This window comes from Ornithorhynchus anatinus, chromosome 1 (genome assembly GCF_004115215.2).
Source record: "Ornithorhynchus anatinus isolate Pmale09 chromosome 1, mOrnAna1.pri.v4, whole genome shotgun sequence".
NCBI classification, from domain to species: domain Eukaryota; kingdom Metazoa; phylum Chordata; class Mammalia; order Monotremata; family Ornithorhynchidae; genus Ornithorhynchus; species Ornithorhynchus anatinus.
Genome location: NC_041728.1, coordinates 139264519 through 139288208, shown reverse-complemented (window position 1 = coordinate 139288208; position 23690 = coordinate 139264519). Strand labels below are relative to the sequence as shown.

Below are 23690 nucleotides of genomic sequence, written 5' to 3'. Positions count from 1 at the left end.
TATTATTATCTTTCCTATCACTGTAGACAACACCACTATCTGCCTTGGAACAGGTGCTTCTCAACTCATGTCTCCCATTCCACCCACATATTCAATCTGTCACCAAATTCTGTCAGTTCAACCTTCACAACTTGCCAAAATCTGCCCTCTCCCATCCAGCCAAACTGCTGCCATGCTGATCCAAGCATTTATCCCCTATCCTGCTTTGACTCCTATACCCACCTCTTCACTGATCTTCCTGTTTCTTATCTCTCCCCATTCCAATCCATACTTCACTCTGCTACCTGAATCATTTATCAACATAAACATTCAGTCAGTGTCTCCCCACTGTTCAAGGACCTACACTGGCTGCCCATCCACCTCCATATCAAACAGAAACTCTGTGCAATTAGCTTTAAAGCACTCAATCAGCTCAATCCATCCTACCTCACTTCACTGATCGTCTACTACAGCCCAGCCTGCACACTCCACTCCTCTAGTGCCAAATTACTCTCTATTCCTCTAGCTCATCTATTTCTCCACCAACCCCTTCCCCATATCCTCACCCTAGCCTGGAACTCCCAAACCCTCTATGTAGCGTAGACACCACTATCCCTATCTTCAAAGCCTTATTAAGGTCATATCTTCTCCAAGAGGCCTTCCCTGATAAAGTCCTCTTTGGTTCACTCTTCTGCAAGATCACTGCAGTTGGATATATGAACTTTGGACATTTGATATTCTCCCCACCTCCAACCTAAGAGCACTTACGTTCATATCTTGAAATCATATATTATAAATTACTTATTTAGGCATATTAATGTCTGTCTCCTGCTCTAGCCTGTAAACACATTGTGGGCAGGAAATATATCTACTAACTCTGATGCTGTACCGAACTCTCCCAAATGCTTAGTACAGTGCTCTTCTCACAGTAAGCACACAATAAATAAAATTGATTGATTAACGCAGTGCATGTCCCTCATAGGCTCACAGTCTTAATCCCCATTTTGCAGATGAGATAAATGAGGCACAGTTAAGTGAAATGGCCAAGGTCACACAGCAGACATGTCAGAACCAGGACTCTAACCCAAGTACTCTGACTCCCAGGCCTGTGGTCCTTCAACTAGCCATGTTGCTTCCTGTCTGTTGAGAGAAGGAAGTGCTGTAGTGGATAGAGCAGGGGCCTAAAATTCAGAAAGTCATGGGTTCTAATCCTGACTCTGCCACTTGTCTGATGTGGCAGCTTGTCAGCTGTGTGACTTTGGGCTAGTCACTTCACTTTTCTGCACCTCAATTCCCTCATCTGCAAAATGGGGATTAAGATTGTTAGCCTATGTGAAACATGCACTGTGTTAATCAATCAATTTTATTTATTACCTAATTAGCTTGTATTTATACTGCTTAGAACAGTGCTCAACACATAGTAAGTGCTTATGAGAAGGAGCGTGGCTCATTGGAACAGGCACGGGTTTAGGAGACTGAGGTCTTGGGTTCTAATCCCGGCTCTACCACCTGTCAGCTGTGTGATTTTGGGCAACTCACTTGACTTCTCGGTGCCTCAGTTACCACATTTGTAAAATGGGGTTAAGACTGTGATCCTCACATGGGATAACATGACTACCCTGTATCAACCCCAGCACTTAGAACAGTGCTTGGCAGATAGTGAGCACTTAACAAATACCAGCATTATTATTATTATTATTATTACATGTGACCTTGGGCAAGTCAAGCGACCTTGGGCAAATCACTTCACTTCTCTATGCCTCAGTTACCTCATCTGTAAAATGGGCATTAAACTGTGAGCCCCATGTGGGTCAGGGACTGTGTCCAACCTGATTACCTTATATCTTCCCTAGTGCTTAGAACAGTGCTTGGCACATAGTAAGCACTTAACAAATACCATAATTATTATTATCATTATTTTTCCACAGGAAAAAGGTCTGTGTTCTCCTTGCACTTGCCACGATTAATGCATTTTTCTAAAAATGGAAAAATAGCACATATATTAGTTCCAATCACTTTTCCACTGAACGAAGAAGTTCTTTTCATACAGGCTTTGTTCTAGTTCCCTATTCAGTCAATCTTCTCTAAGGCCTACAACCCAAAGACGTTTGTCCCAAGAAATGGCTCAGGCACGGACCTGTAAAAGCAGCCCCTATGTGTACCTGCATACCCCTTAACAAGCCTAAGAAATGATGACTGGAGCCTGAGTACCCAATCTCAGGTGCTCCAGCCTTCTTAAGAGTTCAGTGAAGATGTAGGAGGCCTAAGCATTCCCCAGGGATTCTGAAGCAATGCAATCTCGCTCCTCTATCCCAGGGAGTCCAAGGGAGGGGCTGAAACCTAAACAGGCTTCCTGAAATAAGGAATGGGACCACAAGGCTCTAACCCTCCCAGGGTACTAGTAGGCCCCCAAGGGATGTCCAAGACTTAGGACAGACTGAGTTACCAAGAGTATTGCAACACTTTGTGATACATAGGCATCTATGACAGCAAAAACCCTGCACTCTGCAGCGCAATTAAATTAGGACTGTGAAGGAGCTCAGTGCTTGCTCTCCCCCTCATGAATTCACTGACTGGGATTGGCATGGGTCCGAAATTACCCAATTTAGCCCTCTGAAAAAGAATTCAATTCAAGTTTTAAGATGTCCTCAGTTTTATTGTGCTAACAGTTTATTTAGTGAAAATAATTGCATATCTCAATCTATTTCTCAAGGCAACAGTGCACTGGCTACCTATTAAGATACAGTATGTGGAATTGAGAGTTCAGCAATTATCCAGTGAATATGCTCGGTGTATTATTCAAGCCCAAATCACTCTTTTTCTCTCAACAACTTATGCTGGAACGTGAATGATCTAGAAAATTGCCCTGTTCCACCAGATTCCTTTTTCCATATACACAATAGTCTGTGTTGGAAATTTCCTGATGGAATGGCAAGAGAGGCAGCAAAAAGCTAGGTATTCCATTTCACATGTCTTTTTCACAAGCCCACACAAACTCCCACCCCCACAATACATACACATATAGATACACACACCTTGGAAAATGAAAACCTCAGTGAATTTCTGAACATATGGTGCATTTGAAAATGCAGAAAAGGAAAAATTGAAAAGGCAAATGACAAATATTGATTCTCAAATGACTCTTAAATGAACCAGAAAGACTAAAAATGAATTTTTGGTTGAATACAATAAGGTGATAATCATGGTTCTCTTAAAATATGATGAATACTTTTTTGTCTAACAAATCTTCCAACTATCAATAAAGGATCTCAATTATTTCATAAACTTTTTGGAACCTGTCATTGTTTGACAAGAGTGATTTGACAAGCTTGTCGTGTCATTATCGCTGCCCAAGGAATTGAGTACGTGAATGACAACCAACTGATAAGTTTTAATACTGCATTTGTGATATAACCAATGTACCACAGGCCATTAACCCAACTATTCAGTCAGTTAACATCAAACTGCAGAGGAACTAAGGCGACCTCAGGGGTTTTCTGACAACAATAGAGCAGCCCTGTCAAAAGCAAGGAGCTCCATCTTCTATGAGCAAAGAAAAGATCAGTTTAGTACCAATCAATGACTTAAACAACTAGTACTGATAGGCAATACCATCACAGTGGGTTTGATGAAAACAGACCAGGGAACCAAGGGCTATTTGCCTTAAAACAAGTAATGCATTGTCAACACCCTTCAGCTTCCATTAAAAGAAACCCTATGAAAATCTGTGCATGGCATGCAAGTGAACATGCAAAAGAAAGGTTAGGAATCAGCCCATATAGAGAACCAATGTGACACTCATTCCATCATTGCTAAGTGAGGCAGGGTACGGGAAGAAAATGAATGACAGAATAGCAAAGCAAAGCCTAAGCAAGGAGATCAAGGCAATGTTTTCAGTATAAAGTGTAGTATAATATCAGGAAATGGAGCATAACTGAGAACAGGTGGGGGACAATGACAGAAAGATCAGCCTGATGTGCAGGATCAGAAATGTGGGGTCTCTTTAAGAGGAGAGATTTGGGGGAAGGCTGTGATAATACAGACATATACTGAAAATGGAATTATGATAGCCCCGAAGACAGGAGCAGATATTGTTCTTATGAATGGTATTTGTTAAACTCTTACTAAAGGGCGAGCACTGTATTAAGAACTAGGGTAGATAAAAAATAATCAGGTTGGACACAGTCCATGTCTAAGATGGGGCTTACAGCCCTAATTCCCACTTTACAGATGAGGGAACTGAGGCACAGAGAAGTGAAGTGACTTAGCACACTTGCCCTGAGAAAGATAGCAGAGGTTCTCATGGTCTTTACTATATATATATAGTATATATATATATATATGTATATATATTATATATAATGGTATATATATAGTAATGGTATAGTATAATATATATGTATATATATTATATATAATGGTTAAGGTATTGCCACCTACCTATGTCATCTAACCAAGTTTCTCTAGACTGTAAAGTTGTTGTTGGCAGAGAATGTGTCTGTTTATTGTTGTATTGCACTCTCCCAAGAGCTAAATACAGTGCTTTGCACAAAGCAAGTGCTCAATACATATGATAGAATGAACTTGCCAAAGGTGACCCCGCATATTAGTGGCTAAATAGGATTAGTACCCAGATGTTTCTGACTTCCAGGATCATGCTCTTTCAACTAGAACATGCTGATGCAAATTGAAAGTGTATCAATTCAGCAAATCTCTGTTTTTATAGTATGGACAGTCTGGAATGGGCTATTAGAGAAGCAGCTTGACTTAATGGAAAGAGCCAGGGCTTGGGAGTAAGAGATCATGGGTTCTAATCCTGGCTCCGCCGCTTGTCAGCCGTGTAACCATGGGCCAGTCACTTAACTTCTCTGTGCCTCAGGTACCTCATCTGTAAAATGAGGATGAAGACTGTGTTCTTGGGACAACCTGATTATCTTGTATCTTCCCCAGAGCTTAGAACAGTGCTTGACACATAGTAAGCACTTAAGAAATACTAACATTATTCAACTTTTCATCCAATTGGCAACAGCCAATTTTGTTGTTTTTGAGTGTGAAGGAATGATCTATGTTTCCAACCAAAATTTTTTACACCTTGTCTAGAAGTAAATAATACCAGTCAATTAACCTTTCCTCATTGATCTCCCAGTGACACAAATCCTGTATCTGGGAACAATTCCTTAAAAATCAAATGCAGGTTTACCCATTAGAAAAATACTTGTCACAAGGGTTCCTGAAATTTTAGGGGATTTTTGCTGTGTTGTTTAGCCACTAGAAACTGGCTAAATATGTAAAAGATTCCTACTTACTAACTTCTAACATTTATTCAGACCACAGTCAGAGGAGAATTTACCTCTCTTATACTTAATATGGAAAATTAGATGATCTGAGTTTTTCAAGAAATATTTTCAGTTCTGTAGGACCTCCAATTTTTCCCTTAATATAATTGTTAATTTCAAAAAAAAGAGAACCATTTTGTTCCACAAAAAGTCAAGTTTATTGTATGGAATGATAATCTAAAAAAAAGACTTTGGTAAAAAGTGAACTTTTTATTTCCTGGTAGCAAGTAACAAACAATTGAGAGAGACCATTTATGCTTTCTGATCTATACACCGATGCAGTGTCATGTATAGTCCTCTAGTAATAGGAAAGATTTAAAATATCTCCCCAAATGCTTAGCTTACTATCTGAAAGTAAATACAGACACTTTGGGGAAGTGGCTTTGAAACTCTGGCCAGTATCTAGAAAATGCAGGGTGGCTTAATGGATATCTTCAACAGGCGCCTGATGGAATTCAGATAGTGGACCTAAAATAAGTTTGATATACTCTGCATCTCCACTTTGAGCCTATTTATGTAGGCTGATGTTGGAGTTCTTAGGCTGTGCTTACTGAGGCAAATTATCTGCATAATTGTGGCCTAAAAATATGCATGGGTTTCAATTCTATTTCAGACTGAAAAACAAATATCCACCCAAAATATGGGGTTGGAGTTTCCTATTGGAATGGGTATGAGGTCATGTGGTCATAGAAGCAACATGGCCTAGTGGATAAAGCAAGGACCTGGGAGTCAGAAGGAGCTGGGTCCTAATTCTGGCACTGGCATTTGTCTGCTGCGTGACCTTGGGCAAGTCACTTAACTTCTCCGTGCCTCAGTTCCCTCTTCCAATAAAATGGGGATTAAGATTGTGAGCCCCATTTGGGACAGGGATTGTGTCCAACCTGATTAGCTTGTATCTACTTCAGTGCTTAGAGTACTGCTTGACACATAGCAAGCACTTAACAACTACCATCATCATCAACATCATTATTATCATTTGCCCCAGTCGCCTGTCTTACCACTGGTTTGTCTTTTTTACTTCGTTAATAATAATAATAATAAAATTGTATTTGTTAAATGCTTACTATGTGTCAAGCACTGTTCTAACCACTGGGGTAGATATAAGGTAATCATGTTGTCCCACGTGGGGCTCACAGTCTTAATCCCCATTTTATAGATGAGGGAACTGAGGCACAGAGAGGTTAAGTGGCTTGCCCAAGGTCACACAGCAGACAAGTGGCAGAGCCAGGATCAGAACCCACATCCACTGACTCTCAAACTGTGCTCTTTCCACTAAGTTACACTGCTTCTCCACACTACTTTAATGTTGGTATTTGTTAAGCGCTTACTATGTGCCGAGCACTGTTCTAAGCGCTGGGGTAGACACAGGGGAATCAGGTTGTCCCACGAGGGGCTCACAGTCTTAATCCCCATTTTACAGATGAGGTACCTGAGGCACAGAGAAGTTACGTGACTTGCCCAAAGTCACACAGCTGACATGTGGCCAAGCTGGAATTCGAACCCATGACCTCTGACTCCAAAGCCCGTGCTCTTTCCACTGAGCCACGCTGCTTCTCTACCCAAACAGAAGCTTATACTCATTCCTGCTGAGTACCAGTTCCTCCTATCCGTTAAGGAGAGATAAAAGTAGTTCCACCCATCCCCAAATATGGAGCCCATACATCCCTTCAGCTCCACATTCAACCATCTCAGCGGTAGAAACTGCTGGGGCATTAGCTGATTCAGACAGGGTTCCCGATAGGAGGAGTGAAAGGGGAATCAAAATTTTCTGGTAGCACAAGAGTGAGCGGAGTGGGATTTCACCTCCATATTCCCAGTTTTTTTTCCCCCAAATGAACCATAAGACATATGGGTGCCAGTTGCCACCAAAGTTATATTGAATTCTTTGTGTCACAGCTTAGTACATGATACAGGTCTGAATCCATTAAGGGCACTGACTCAAACTAGTCACCTCTTATTGACTCCATGAGGTTTATACACCCTAAATTCTGGTTCCTGTGCAGCTCAGCCTCCCTTGGTTTTTTGGCTTTATAATGTTGCATTATTGCAAACACAGTCCAGCTCCCGCCAGGCCTTTGGTGTGGATGGCATTGTTGCAGTACAATTCAAGATTGTGAGTTAAAAGAAGTGAATTTGCAGTGTCCTGAATCATACTGGTAATATCTGGAATCAGCACAAAGACTCAAGCCCTCTGCACTCCTGTTAGATGCTCAGTGAATTATCTCTGGACTGATGATGGATATCACCCTACATAAAGATTCCCAAATTTACATATCCAGCCCTGACCTCTCTCCTTCTCTGCAAACTCGCACTTCCTCCTGCCTTCAAGACATATATACTTGGATGTCCTGCCAGCACTTCAAATTAAACATGTCCAAAGCTAAACCCATTTTCCCACCCAAATGTTATACTCTCCCTCTTCCCCATCACTGTAGACAACACCACTACCTTCCCATCTCTCAAGCCCATAACCTTGGCATTGTCTTTGATTCATCTCGCTCATTCCACCCACAAATTCAATCGGTCACTGTCACCAAATCCTGTCAGTTCTACCTTCATAATAGTGCTAAAATCCACGCTTTCCTCTCCATCCAAACTGCTACCATGCTGATCCAAGCACCTATCCTATCCCGACTCCTGCACCTGCCTCCTTGCTAACCTTCCAGCTTCCTGTCTCTGCCCACTCCAATTCATACTTCACTCTTTGCATGGATCATTTATCAACAAAAACATTCCGTCCAAATTTCCCCACTTCTCAGAAACCTCCAATGGCTCCCAATCCATCTCTACATCAAACAGAAATCATTGGCTTTAAAACAGGCCAAGGATTGCCCCATTCTACCTCACCTCACTAATCTCTTGCTACAGTCCAGCCCATTCACTCCGCTCCTCTAGAGCCAGCTTCCTCACTGGGCCCTATCTTGTCTATTTCACCACCAATCCCTTTCCCACATCCTCACCCTAGCCTGGAAGGATCGCCCTCCAACTCCATATATGCCAGACCCCCACTCTCTCCAACTTCAAACCACTATTAAGTTCACAGCTTCTCCAAGAGACCTTTCCCAATTAAGTCCTCTTTTCCCTGGCTTGTTCTCCCTTCTACATTGTCTATGCATTTGGATATGTGACCTTTGGATATTTGATATTCACCTCTCCCCTAATCCCACAGCACTTATGTACCTATCTTTAAATTATATATTATAAATTACTTATTTATCTATATTGATCTCTTTCATCCCCTGTAGACTGTAAACTTGCTTTGGGCAGGGAATGTGTCTGTTAACTCTATTGTATTGCACTCTCCAAATGCTTAGCATAGTGCTCTTAGTAAATGCTCAATAAATTCCATTGATTGATTGATATGGGTCTTCAGTTTCAATTGGATGACTCTTCAAAAAAGTTACTGTTATTTTCAGAGACAAGCTCTGAATATAGGCGAATGTGCCTGACTGAGTGTCCATAAGTTTGTTGAACCATCAGGAAATTGGAAATATGATTTTTCAGTGGAAAATAAAGGAGAATTCTCATTTGATAAGCAAAAGCACATAATCAGAGTATTTCATAAAAAAAACTAAACTATTGCACAAACCACCACCTAAGTAATAATAGCTGGACAAGAGCATAATTTCAGTTGAATCAGAAAACTGCTGGCTGATACTGGTGAGTTATAGTCATAGTTTGAAAATTCAGAGATATGCCATTTAACATTGAAGATTACTTAAAAAAACTAGTATATTTAACATTTTCTTTTAAACCAAACTAAAGCAAACCTACATTTTGGTAAAATATTCCCATCTGTCAATTTTGAATTACTTTACCACAATACATGGGGATGCATGTAAAAGCAACTCTGCTTTTGCAAGATATTTAATTGGGCTATTATAAATGCATTACTATTTTTTAAACGTTTAAATGTTATTACAGTAAAGGAAATGCAATATTTAGAACACCTACAAAGAACGGTAACAACAGCATACCTGCTAGTTCATTCTGTATTTGACATAAAGATAAGAGTGGTATACTGGATTAGATTGAGTGATTCTCAATCAATAATCTCAAGCACATTTACTCATCAATGATGTTCTTTGTGCCTTCAACAATCATATGACATATTAAAGCCAATCAGTCTGTCAGCAACATACATTACCTACCTAGGCAGAATCACTGGAAATGAAACATAAAAAATACTGGTCAACAAAATAACTTTTCCAAAATGATTTGAGTTAACACACAACAGAAGAGCTCTAAAAATCATCAACTGTGACAATAATATCAAAGAATTACTATGAACTAGATTTGATAATGATATTTGTGTAAGATACATTAAATTATGTGAAAGTGGCAGTAAGAACATAGGCTATCTATTCATTTGTTGTGGTAATAACATTGTTTCCACTATCAATTTAATAGGTACAAATAATCCTAACTTGTTTTCTATTTCCATATCTTAATATTACTATATTAGATTCATCTCAATGTTCATAATTTTAATTGTCCTTGGAAGGCTACGTTGGGCAGTTAAACAAGTCTTTGAATCATCTATTTCAGAAAGGCATCAGCTATTTGAACCTTAAACAATACATCTCTGAAGACATAAATTCACTATAAAGTAGTTTTGGGAAACATCCCTCATTCCTGAGACAACCAGTGGTCCTCTGTCCCACCCAACAGTGTTTACACTCGATCCCCACCTACTAGCTATCACAATGAAGAGGAAAGGGACCATTTTAGTCTGTCATCTCCTCCTTATCAGCAAGATAAAGAACATAAGATAAGTAAAGCAATACTGACAGACAAGTGTTCCAACCAACCCAGTATTCTGTCTCCCATCTGACCAAAGGATGCACAGAGAAACCATGGTTTGTTCTCTTAACAGCCCTAAAGTCCTCTTTCACTTCTTAACTTTTCCTTCTAATAACCTATTATGGACCACCCGAAATATTTCCTAAAGTATCAAATTCTATATACTTACCACTGTGTGTGACAAGGTAATTCAGTGTTTGCATCCAATACTTAGGTGCCAAAGTGGCTATGGTACCTGCCGATTGACAAGGTCTGTCCAGTTAAACCTAGGTAATCCCCAGTTTCCATATGGGGATGCTAAGGTGTCTCCCAGATCAACATCTACCACACATCTTTAGAGATAATTGTCCAAGGGACCAAATGATACTTGAATAAACTATAAACATATTGTTCAGTTCAAATGTTTTCTAATATATGACACCCAGCATCCCAATATTCTTCTAAAGTAAATGAGGTGCTTGGCCACCTCTGAACCCAATGAGTTGGTGATTATCTTTCACTATCATGGCCAAGTCTACTAGGCCAGATGATTCCTTTAGGACTGAATGGGACCCTCTATCAGGAAAGTAATCCTGTCAACCCTGATTCAGGCAGAAAAGAAAAAGAAAAAGAAAATCTAGGCCATGTTAACCCCAACATTTGCTGGAAATAAATAGTCAGGGACAAGTTTAAAGTCTTTTGAATAAAATGAACCTGAAAAAGCCAAATGGGCAGAAAGGAAGAAGATGCATATATGACCTGGAATCCTAAAATATTCTTTTGTGAGAAGGTGCTAAAATTTGAACACTTATAGGAAAAATAAAAATCTAATAACTGCTATATGAGGAATAAAATATGTGGAAAGTAAAAGTTCCTTCTTGGCTTTTCAAAACACATGATACCTTTTAAACTATGTAGGAGAGAGATTGTATCCGAGTAATTATTTGGTGCTTAGCACTAAGTTAGCCCCATAGTAAACCATTAAAACATATTATAAATATTATCATTAACTTAATAAATATTATTATTTAGCAGTCTATTCCACTCAGTTATGACTCCTTTGTAAGCAAAGGAAATATGGGAGAAAAGAAAAAGAAGTAAATTATTTTCAAAATTATATTATAGCATAATATAATTTTGAAATGGATATGATTAATTTTGGAATATAATATAATTATAAGATAATGTCACCCTTGCATTCATTCACCACTTCCCAGACCAGTAGAACTCATGTAGATATCCATAATTTATGTATTTTAATGCCTGTCTCTTTCTCTACATGGCAAGCTTGCTGTGGGCAGGGAATGTGATAACAATTCTGTTACATTATTCTTTCCCAAATGACTAGTATGGTGCTCTGCATACAGTAAGCACTCAATAATAACAATAATAATAATGGTATTTGTTAAGTGCTCACTATGTGCCAAGCACTGTTCTAAGCACTGGGGTAGAAACAAGGTAGCCAGGTCATCCCACGTAGGGCTCACGGTCTTAATCCCCATTTTATGGATGAGGTAACTGAAGCAAAGAGAAGTTTGCCTGAGATCACACTGCAAACAAATGGCAGACCTGGAACTAGATCTCACGTCCTCTGACTCCCAAGCACTTGCTCTTTCTACTAATCTGTGTTGCTTGATTGATAAAAAAATATAGTTAATGGAAGAGACTAAAGGAAAAGGTTTGTGACAAAGGCATTTCTGTAGAATTTCAAAGGAATTCAGAAAGTTACATAAGGAAAGTTCACACTAAATTATTCAAGGCCTAATTATGTAATTTGGGGAACTTCTGAAACTCAAGCTTTTCCTCTACATTTTCATAGCCTGATTTTTATGGCCATTTCATTGTTCAATGGCAACTCTATCAGAAAGGGATCAGAGATACAATAATAACAATAACAAGATAAGATTAATAAAGATAGTATTTGTTCAGTGCTTACTAAGTGCCAAGCACTGTACTAAGCACTGGGGTAATTACAAAATTAGCAGGTCTCACATGGGCTCACAGTTGAAGTAGGAGGGAGAACAAATATTGAATCCTCCTTTTGTAGTTGAGGGAAATGAGACATAGAGAAGTTAAATGACTTACCCAAGGTCACACAGCAGGCTGGTGGTGGAGCCAGAAATTAAAACTCAGGTCTTTGGACTGCCAGGTCTTTGCTCTCTATACTAGGTCAAGCTGCTTTTCAACAGGTATAAAAGAAATCTGTCAATTAGTCTACGTATGAAATGTGATCTAGTAGATAGAACACATGACTCAAAGTGAAGTCAGGAGATCTTTTTGCTAGTCAGTCCCATTTCTGCCACTTGCCTGTTGGGTCAGTTTGACTAATTCATTTTTCTGTGTCTCAGATTTCTAATGTGTAAAATGGGTAGAAAATGTGTGTTCTCTCTACCTATTCATCTAGCTGTTCTCAGTAGAATGGGGCCTGCATCTTACTGGATTGGCTTGCATCTAGCCCTTCGTTTAGCACAGTGCTTGACATATTAAATGCTTCATAAATACCAACATTATTACAAGTACTCATATCTGTTTTGAAAAAGATTTTACATAAAAAGAGGTTAAAACTAAACTGTGGTTTGTTAATAATCCACATATTACAAATTTCTGTGGCAAATTATCTTAATTAGTTACCTGAGACATTTCTCTAACTGCAGGGCATATAAATAGCATAAATATTCAGAACATGCATCAGCACTGAGGAGGGTAATGTCCTGTGCTGCACAGAGATTTTGCAGCTCAAAGTGGCCATGATGGAGGAATCCCAGCTGTAAGTGCCAATGCCAGGACGGGTCCATGACTCACTTGGTTTACATTTGGTTGTGATCCCAAGTTTGGCAGTGAGCTAGCCCACTGAAGCCAATGGGAAAGTGATTTAACTATTTAGACAGAAGGCAGGGCAGGAGTACTATCAGTAGAGTTGGATGGAATTATCATGAACTGGGGTACTGTCCCCACACCCTTAATTTTGAAGGAAGGACTAATGGGCTAAAATGAGGGAAAGAAGCTGTGGCCACAGTTGGGATCCCAAAAGCAGGACAGCGGGAAGGCAAAGGATGAAGAACCTTCTTCACCTCTTCCCCTTTGTCAGTTTGGGGAACATATCCCTACTGGATTGATCAAACTTGAGCAGGACCACCAACTTCACCACTCCTTGGGTGCTGACAGTTCCCTACCCTGACCATTTTCCGTCTGCATGCTAGATCTCAGCTACTCTGATTCTACCTCCACTGAAGTAAATACGTCATTAAAAGATCATTGTTTTGGACTTCTTTAAGACAGGATGCATCAACTTACTCCATTATATTCTCTCAAGTGTTTAAATAATCAACTATCCTAAAATAATTATGGTACTTGTTAAGCACTATGTAGAAAGCACTGTTCTAAGTGCTGGGGTAGGTAAACGTTAATCAGGTTGAACACAGTCCCTGTCCCACATGGGGGAAAAGAGAAAGAAACACTAATAGCTTACCAGAACAGTTTATAGTTTGCCAAGTGGTTTTCAATCCTAATAAGGCTCTAAATCACTGGGCTATTTTTTAATGGTACTTTTTAAGTTCTGACTGCCAGGCACTATACTAAACAATAATAACAAAAATGGTGATATTTGTCAAGTGCTTACTATGCTTCAGGCACTGTTCTAAGCGCTGGGGTAGATACAAGATAATTGTGTTAGACACAGTCCCTGTCCCACAATAGAGCTCCCAGTCTTAATCCCCATTTTACAGGTGAGGGAACTGAGGCCCAGAAAAGTTAAGTGACCTGCCCAAGGTCATACTGCAGACAAGTGGAAGGGTCAGGATTAGAACCCAGGTCCTTCTGACTCACAGGTCCATGCTCTAACCACTATGCCATGCTGCTTCTCTAGGCCAATCTGTTGGGATAGATATAAGATAATCAGGTTGGATACAGTCTCTGTCCCACGTGAGACTCTAGGTTTAAGAAGTGAGTAGGATCTGATGTCATTGTACAGATGAAGAAACAGAGTCACAGAGAAGTTAATTGACTTGGCCAAGGTCACACAACAGGCAAATGGCAGAGCCAGGATTAGAACGAGGGTCCTCTGCCTCCCAGACTTTCTCTTTCCTTTAGGCAATAGTGCTCCATACAATATCCACATTAAAACATGTAAACACTATAATTCTGGCCAAATTAAAAATAAAATGAATAAAAATTAAAATATTGAAAAATAGAATAATATCTAATACTTAAAACGTCCAGCTAACTTGATGCTTGAGACATCAGCAGAGACATTTGTAAACCCTACACAAAGTATCAATGTAAGAAAATTAATGATTGATGTGAGGAGAGTAAATAATATAAGCAATGAAAAATAAAAAACACTAATAATTAAAAATGAAAAATACAGGTTCCTGCAAAGTCAATATATCTGATGTTCTAGACTTAATACTAGGAGATGATATAGGTGTAGTTAATTAACCATATCTATTCAAATTAAAGATTAATTGTGTTATAATAAAATATGTCAAAATGTTAGAAGAGAAAGTGACATGCATATGAAACCAACTAAAATGCACCATTTAAAGTGTCTTTTAATAAGGTGGAGCAGGATGCGATTGTGATTTAAGGGGAAAAGATGTACCCTTGTGAAAAAAAGGCAGATCATTCTTACTCAAAATATCTTTCAGATTTTGACAACAACCTCTCATTTGAAAGGGAATTATGATAGCTGTCTTCTTCTCCTTTCTCTACCTGCCCTTGGCGTGCTTTACTTGAAGGCCCTGCCAGAAATATGGTCACTTTAGACTGGTTATTGATCTCTCTTGCTCCTAGAATGGGGAAGCTTCTGGAGAGAGGGAGATATGGGGGGGGGGGGAAGAGGGAGAGGAGGCGGGGAGAGAGGGAGAGCAGGTGTGAGGAGGAGGGAGAAAGAGAGAGAGAAGAGTAGGGAGGGAGAGACAGAGAAAGACAGAGAGAGACATAGTCAGAGAAGACGTATGGCCTAGTAGATAGAGCACAGGCCTGGGAGTCAAAAGGACCTGTATTCTAATCCCAGCTCTGCCACTTGTCTGTTCTGTGTCCTTGGACAACTCACTTCACTTCTCTGGGCCTCAGTTACCTCATCTATAAAAGGGGGATTAAGACTGTGAGCCTCAATTGGGACATAAACTGTGTCCAACTTGGTTAGCTAGCATCTATCCCAGTGTTTAGTACAGTACCTGGCACATATACCATATTAAAGAAGGAGGGAGAGGAGGGAGATATGAGAAGAAGGAAACCTACAAGTCTATTCATTTATCATGAACAGTAGAGATTTAGCTTTACAAAGAGATGAAGTATTATCTGTCAAACTAATTCATTTCTTGAGTGCTTACTGTGTGCAGAACACTGTACTAAGTATGACAGAATTAGTTGACACTTTCCCTAAATGAAGGTTAGTTGAATTGGATAGCTAAGTTACCATTTCCATGAACGTTAATAACAATCAGCTGTTTGGCATTCTTTCTAATTTTTATTTAGCTAAGCGAAAGAGATCAGATGAAGAATCCAAAAAGTAATGAACTTAAGACTGAAATGACCACAAAAACAATAGGAAATGTGAGTGAAAATTGCAATTGGAGCATAAATTAGAAGACCAGAATTCTCTTGGAATGATTTTGCATTACCGGGTTTAGTAGAAAATTATTATAAACCCTGGATTCGGTAGGAAATACTTGGTGGTTCTTTGAAAAAAATAGGCAGAAAATTACGTACACTTATTAATTGATTACCACCTTTAAGGTGAGTAGGCAAGAGGATACTGAGCCAGCATTTAGCGAGTATTGATAAATCAATATTTATTAACACATTTTAACCATCCTTAACAAGTTTTCTCTTAAATCACATATTCAGTGGCATATCTAGAATGCTCTAAAGACTGTAAAGCTTTCATTTGAAAGATTGCATATATACATATCTATAGCAGCCAGTATTGATTTGGGCCACATTAGCATGCTCAAAAGTGCTAATAATTTGTTGACAAAGAAGAAAGTAACTAGAAAACATCACACACCACCTAGAAAGCATCATCTAGACTAACTACAATCTATCAGTTTATTCCAGGAATGGACCTTCCTATAGCTTTAGGTTTCCTTACTAACTAAAAGTCTATTTATGCAGGCTATATGTCCTCATGTCACCATTTCAAATAAAGAATGCCTCAGAAATTTTATTTATGCTCACACAGTATCTGCTTCCTACTACTATGTCAGACTTGGATCAATTAAAAACAGATATGATATTTGAGTATTTGGTAATTAAGAAAAGTGCTTTTATCCTGTATCTCTAGATGCAAGCTCTTAGTGGGCAGAAAGCATTGTCTGTCAACTCTGCTCTATTGTACTCCCCCAAGAACTTTGTACAGTGGCCTACATATAGTAAGCGCTCAATCTATACCATTAATAATATCTGCTACCAAGTCACTCGTTTTGACTTAGGACAACTGTGCTGAAGATACTTTCCCGAGGGAATATCATTGAGAATAAGCAAATCTACAGGTGAAATTTTCACAGACTATATGAATCATTGAAAAAAGTATGTTCTGTGGATCACAATGTGGACTTATTGGGAAGGGGCAAAGGAGGGAAGGTCACTCCTTCACAAATTTGTTCTTTTATCGTGATATTTATCTTGATTGTATAAATATAATCTTATACTCTATATTCATTCTCTAAAAAGCAGCTTTATGACTTTGTGCATCAACATCTTTGTTACAGGAATTGGAAGTCACTCAACTAATTACACATGCTTGATGAAAAGCATAATAATAATCACTGCAGCATTGTTCATTAGTTGTAGACATGTAAAATGCTACAGTTATTATCATATGGAGTAAATAAGACTTTTTTGTCAGGTTGTTCAAAAACCCAACATTAGATTTGAACCTACTGCAACCGCTTTCCACATTTTTGTTACCAAAATGTGGCACCAGTCAATCATTCGATGATATTTACTGAGCATGCATCATATACAGAACATTTTACTAATGCTTGGGAAAATATAACAGTTGTTAGACATTTTCATCTGCCAAAAGAATCTTAAAGTCAAAATGACAGGTTAAGAATGCTAGGTGAAAATTATTCTCAAGAAACAAAAAACTGGGGTTTGCAAAACCTAGATACCAAACATCACCAGAGCAGCCGGGTGGCCTAGTAGAAAGATCGCTGATCTCAGAGTTCGAGAATCTGGGTTCTAATCCTAGCTCTGTGTGTGTGACCTTGGACAAATCACCAAACTTTGCTGTGCCTTGGTTTCCTCATCTGTAAAATGGGGATTAAGTTGTTTCTTCCAATTTAGACTGTGAACCCCATGTGAGATATGGACTGTGACCAACCTGATTAACTTGTATTTACCCCAGTGCTCAGTACAGTGCTTGGCACATAGTAAGTGCTTAACAAGCATCATTAAAAAACAACAAAAACAAAAAAGCATGGTTTCCTCATAGTCTGAAATAATAATAATAATGTTGGTATTTGTTAAGCACTTACTATGTGCAGAGCACTGTTCTAAGCGCTGGAGTAGACAGGGGAATCAGGTTGTCCCACGTGGGGCTCACAGTCTTCATCCTCATTTTACAGATGAGGGAACTGAGGCACAGAGAAGTGAAGTGACTTGCCCACAGTCACACAGCTGAGAAGTGGCAGAGCTGGGAGCTGAAAGATGCCCAGGGTTCTGATAAGATGAAATAAACAATTTCCTGTCCTAGCAAGTCATGGTTTCCTGTTAGGGATAGCACGTGATCCAGAAGTGTAGTCAGGATATTCATACTCGGATTTAATCTCAGTAAGTTTGCAGCTGGCACTGTGTACTTCTACATTTCCACACTCTTAACGAGTTGATGCTTTTAAGGGGTGATTTCGTTGTAGCTTCTAAATCATAAGTTATTTCCCATGTTTTAAATTGTTTAACATAAATATAAAAATATTGCCATAGTTCTGATTGCTGCTTTACTAAATGTTCAAGATGAAATCTCCACTATCACCAGAAATTGACTAGAAAAACTAAACCTTCTATGTTTAAAAAAATGTGGTTTTTCAGCTAACATTAGTTACGGCACTCCAATGTCAAATGTTTCAACATTCCACTAAACCTACAGCAATAGATGATGGTACAGAAGCAATTATTCCTAATTCCTCGCTCATTAAAATTAATAAAAGTTACAGGTATATATCTCAGAAAAGTTAGCACTACCTCAGGAAAGTTAGTGCGACAAGTAGCATAGCTTCGTGGACAGAGGCCGGCCTGGGAGTCAGTAAGACTTCTTTTCTAATCCCGGCTCCACCTCTGGTCTTTTCTGTGACCTTGGGTAAGTCATTTTACTTCTCTGTGTCTCAGTTACCTCATCTGTAAAATGGGAATTCATACTGTGAGCCCCACGGAGATATGGAGTGTCCACTCTGATTAGCTTGAATCTACTGCAGCATTTAGTACAGTGCCTGGCACCTCGTAAGTGCTTAACAATTACCACACAAAAAAGTCACTAAAATGACAATGTATGGGCCAACTGCCTAAAACTACAAAATTAGTGTGGATGTGTTAGTTTTATTTTCCTATGAATAATTCTACTCTGGGGTGTTGTACAAGCCCAAAGACACCGATACTGTTGTTTCCATGCAATAGAAAATCCAGCAACTCAGACGAATGATACTCCTCTAAACTGAAGATCGAAGTACACAACAACTACTGTCAATACAACAGACACCAGACAGAAAGAGATACAATCAAAGTAACTGAACTCTACAAATGTTATCTACTCATCTGATTGGAACCATCTTCCATTTAACTATCTTTCTCTTCCTTGATAGACTTCATTAAATACAAGAGATCACCTAACCTTGCACTTCAGAACATCAGCAAATTATCCTTAAGATGTGTCTCTTGTTCTTCTTCAGCAAGGTTTTTTGTTTTTTTTTTCCCCCATTTTCTGTTTCCACTTTTATACATACCTCCTTTTCTACAAATTTTCTTGCCGGGTTTTCTGGCACATTCCTTGGATATTCTTTTTACTGAAAAATGAATAGAAGACTAGAAAATAACATAGAGCTCCATCACAGACAGTCGGAGCATGCAATTCTGCTATCTAACTTAAATAGGCTCCTGCATTTACTTGAGTTCGAGGGATTCCCAATAGCTGGGCCTGCACATGCAATGAATCAATGTTGATGCATCTTCTCAGAAGTCAGTGGGTGGGAAATGTGAATTAGGAACCAATTTCCACCTAAATACGCGTGCTGTGTGGGAAAGAAAATTGAGGGAAAAATAAGAACAGATGCACACACAAAAAAAGCAGCATGCACATATGGAAAACACCTGCATGCAAACAAGAAAAGCCATGCGTGCTACCAGTACACGTGAATTAATAGTGGTTAGAACTTAGAGTAGAAATAAAGACGATCTCCCTGTTTTTCCTGCAATTAACTCACCATCCTCAGTTGGGACATATATATTTAAATAGAGGCAGTCTTCACTCTGATCTTGAACATAGGAGGAAACTACATCCAAGTTATTAGTAAACCACACGGGAAGCATGACTTCAGGCAGCCTGCCATCTATGACGTTCTGAGGACACACCGGAGCAAACTGGGTGGCATTTTTCACGTCGGACCAGGGCGACGGAGGTTCAGGAGGCTGAAATCGATGCTCTCCCAGAGGAGGGGCTGCATAGGGGATACCAAGGAACTGAATAACAGGTCCCAAAATTTCATTATTGAGTTCCTTCTTCATCCCTCTTATTTTGCCAAAGTTGGTAGTCACCAGTGGGTCAACGTCATCCAATTTTTGGGAGGACACAGCTGCAGCCTGGAACACGAATCCCAGCACACAGAGAGCAAAAGCGGCTTCCAATCCTGTGTGGGCCCAGCCAACCGAAACGGCTCTCCGGTAGCAGTTCAGCCACATGGATCTTGGCCATGCCATGGTTCCACATCGGTTGGAGAGTTACAGTGAAGCAATTGTATTTGTATCCGCACGAGAAAACCTGGGTCACTGCAGAGAACAGATCAGATTTCCTAAATGTGAGCTAGGCTGTGAAATCCCAAAAAGACTTTCGCTCAGCAGGTATCTTCATGGATTTCGCATTTACTGAAGCGGCATCTTGACTCAGCAGTATTTATCAGGCTTCCTGTTACTGACCATTTGGTTTTCCATGGCAACAGTTTAAGGAGAGTGGCCATTTACTGCAGATTCCCTTCTGGTAAATCAAATCCAGTTATCTGCAGATCTATATCCTGGAGAAAATGAAAATAAATCATTAGTATAAAAAAGCTATGTGGACAGAGTGATGACTAGATATTTTATAAAATTGCTATACTGGTGTACATTAATAGAAGCTAGTGTAAGTGAAGTTCTACACTAAGCAGTTTATGATTCTATGAAATGACAGGTGAAATACTGATTAATGACTTACATTTATCAAGTTGCCTGTTGAGTTTCCAGAATTTTAAAAAGATGCACCATATCAAAGTAGACTTTTAAGATGCCACAAATAACAATATCTTTTTTTTATGGTATTTGTTAAGTGCTTACTATGTGCCAAGCACTGTACTAAATGCTGGGGTAGCCATGGTCCCTGTCCACATGAACTCTCACAATCTAAATCCCCATTTTACAGATAAGGTAATTGAGGAATAGAGAAGTAAAGTGACTTTTCCAAGTCACACAACAGACAAGTGGCAGAGGTGGGATTAGAAACTCTCTGGGCATGTCACCCTCCTCCTCAAAACCCTCCAGTAGTTGCTTATCAACCTTTGCACGAAACAAAAACTCCTCACTCTTGGCTTCAAAGCTCTCCATCCCCTTGCCCCCTCCTACCTCACATCCCTTCTCTCTTTCTACTGCCCACCCTGTTCACTCCACTCTTCTGCTCACCACTTCACTGTCTCCCGTTCACGCCTCTCCTGCCGTCGACCCCTGGCCCACATCCTACCTCTGTCCTGGAATGCCCTCCCTCCTCACCTCCGTCAAACTAACTCTCTTTGCCTCTTCAAAGCCCTACCGAGAGCTCACCTCCTACAAGAGGCCTTCCCAGCCAGAGCCCCCCCTTTCCCTCTGCTCCCCTTCCACTCCCCTACCCCCTACCCTCTGCTCCTCCCCCTTCCCCTCTCCTCAACACTGTGCTTATTTGTACATATTATTTATTACCCAATTTATTTTCTTAATGAGGTGTACATCCCCTTGATTCTATTTATCTTGATGATATTTTGTTTTTGTTTTGTTCTGCTTTGCTTTGCTGTCTGTCTCCCCCATTTAGACTGTGAGCACGTCATTGGGCAGGGATTGTCTCTATCTGTTGTCGAACTGTACATTCCAAGCACTTAGTACAGTGCTGTGAACATAGTAAGCACTCAATAAATACTAATGAAATAATGAAGGAAGCTAGGTCCTCTGACTTCAAGGTCCTTGCTCTTTCCACTAGGTCACACTTCTCAAAGGTTTTCTGTTTTTTGTTTTTATTATGTTTGTTTTTCTGTCAGTCTCAAATCACCTCAGTTGTTAACAGAGCAATATGCTATGCAAACTCATTTGTGGTTGGTTTCAAAACCACAGAAAATGTCAAGTACCCTGGATCATTATATATCAAGTTATGAAATCATAATGACACGGTACATATTGAAAGAAACAATCATTTGTTCTTATAAAAATATCACTGGAAGCTCAAAACTGAAACAATCACAAGCAAAAAAATTATAATTTCAAAAGTAAACATTCTAGAAAAAATTTAATACCATTGCTATAGTTAGCAAGATAGGATTCTTAATGGTCTTTGAAGGTTTTTCCTCTATACTATCACAGAAAATCAGGGATGAAAATCCCTACTGCTAAAATTTAAGAACTTCTATTTTCTTTCTTAGATTAAATTGTAGGCTCCACCACTAGATTGAAGGCCTTTTCACTAAATTGTAGGCTCCTTGAGGGCAGAGAGCTTGTCTACCAATGGTATTGTATCATACTCTCTCAAGTGCTTAGTATAGTGCTCAGCATAATAAATACCGTTGTTTGACTGTGCTCATTTAAAAAAGTCTTTTTAAATTATTAATTGGTTAAGGAAATGTACTTAGAAAAATATAATTATAATTCTTAATAATCAAAGAAACATATTCCAACAAACACTTCTGTACCAGAAAATATTCTTAAAAATAAAATTTTGAGTCAAAATGGACATTATTTGTAATCATGAACTTAAGGTAAATACTACTTCAGTATAAATACTTGCTGCATAGTAAGTTTGTTGAATTTTTGAAGAACCATCAAACCCTATCATTATGTCTTTCTCATTAATGTTGATTGAACACCAACGTTCTCTACACAGTTCAGCTGTTGCAACGCAACACAATAAAATGTAACATCCTGTGCAGTATAATTCCCAGGGTAACATACCTTAACTGAAAAATGGTATTTATTCAGGAAATCTGTCTTTCCTTGTGTAAACCACATTGTAAAATGCTTACACTGGAAATAATACTATTGGTCTGTATTTGAGATGCTCTTATCCTGTCTTGTATTATAGAAACATTTCTATAGAAGTGCTGGTCTAAGCAGTCTAACTGCCCTGCAGTCTGTGTTATTAAAAAGGAGATCATAAAAGCTATATACGACAGCAGGAGATTTGGTTGGTGTTTAGTGTTCTTTTAGCTCTGAACAATCCACTTCAGAAAGCAATAAGAAGATATACTTCTTCAAGAATTTCTCTCTGTGATAATTCTAATACCTGTGCTGTGAAACTACATTAGCATACAAAGGACAAGCTTAGAACCACAGTTCACCTACTTTAGGCTCACAGCACTTATCCAAGATTTGTCTATTCCAACCAATTCCCTAAGTGAAGAGTATGTTTACATGTGGTTTAAACTACTGTACTATTACTGAGGGACAACTGCAATGTTCTTACTTCCACCTTTGACCTTACAGTTTTCCCAGGCAAACAGACATATTTCAGAAACCCTAGGTAAGAAAATGAAAAATAGCCTGATAATTCTCAACAGTCATTTACCTCATAGCTCAATCTTACGGTACCACAATAGGTCCTGATATTTTAGTTCTTGCTCTTTCACATTTTTAAAATATCCTTTTAAATCCTCTCAACTGTTCCTATGTCACTCCTGTTCTTAATTTAGATTCCACTCATAAATAGGAAGTTCTCCCACTATTAGAAGTCACTGGTCTGTAGTTATTTCTGTGATTGTCTTAGGAGAAATCAAGGGAAGAAACGATTTGCAAATAAGTTCCCTATTTACTCTGTCATTCAGACTGCTAATCAAAGGTGGAAGTTCCACAGGGGTAGCCAGGGTGATTCCAATGCTTGCCGATCCACCTCTGTACCAAACAGAAACTTCTTACCATCTGCTTTAAAGGACTCAGTCAGCTGGTCCCTTCCTGTCTTTCCTCACTGTTCTCCCACTATAGCCCAGCCTGCACACTGCACACTTCTAGCACCAGCTTGCTCACTGTCAGTCTTATCTATCTTGTCACCAACCTCTTTCCAATGTGGAATGCTCCCCTTTCTCTCCCCCTCCCTTCCCCATATATTACGGACCACCACTCTCCTCTCCTCCAAGAATTCTTCCCTCCTTCCCCCCATTAAGCCCTTCTTTCCTTGTC

At 39.2% G+C, this 23690-nt stretch overlaps 1 protein-coding gene across 1 annotated transcript in view; it reads right to left on the bottom strand.

Moving 5' to 3' along the window:
• NLGN1 (neuroligin 1) overlaps positions 1 to 23690 on the bottom strand; it is a 762025-nt gene that overhangs the window by 716140 nt on the left and 22195 nt on the right. The window contains 1 exon segment of the mRNA XM_039913118.1: positions 19517 to 20320. Coding sequence (XP_039769052.1) covers positions 19517 to 20009 — 493 coding nt within the window. The 5' untranslated portion in view covers positions 20010 to 20320.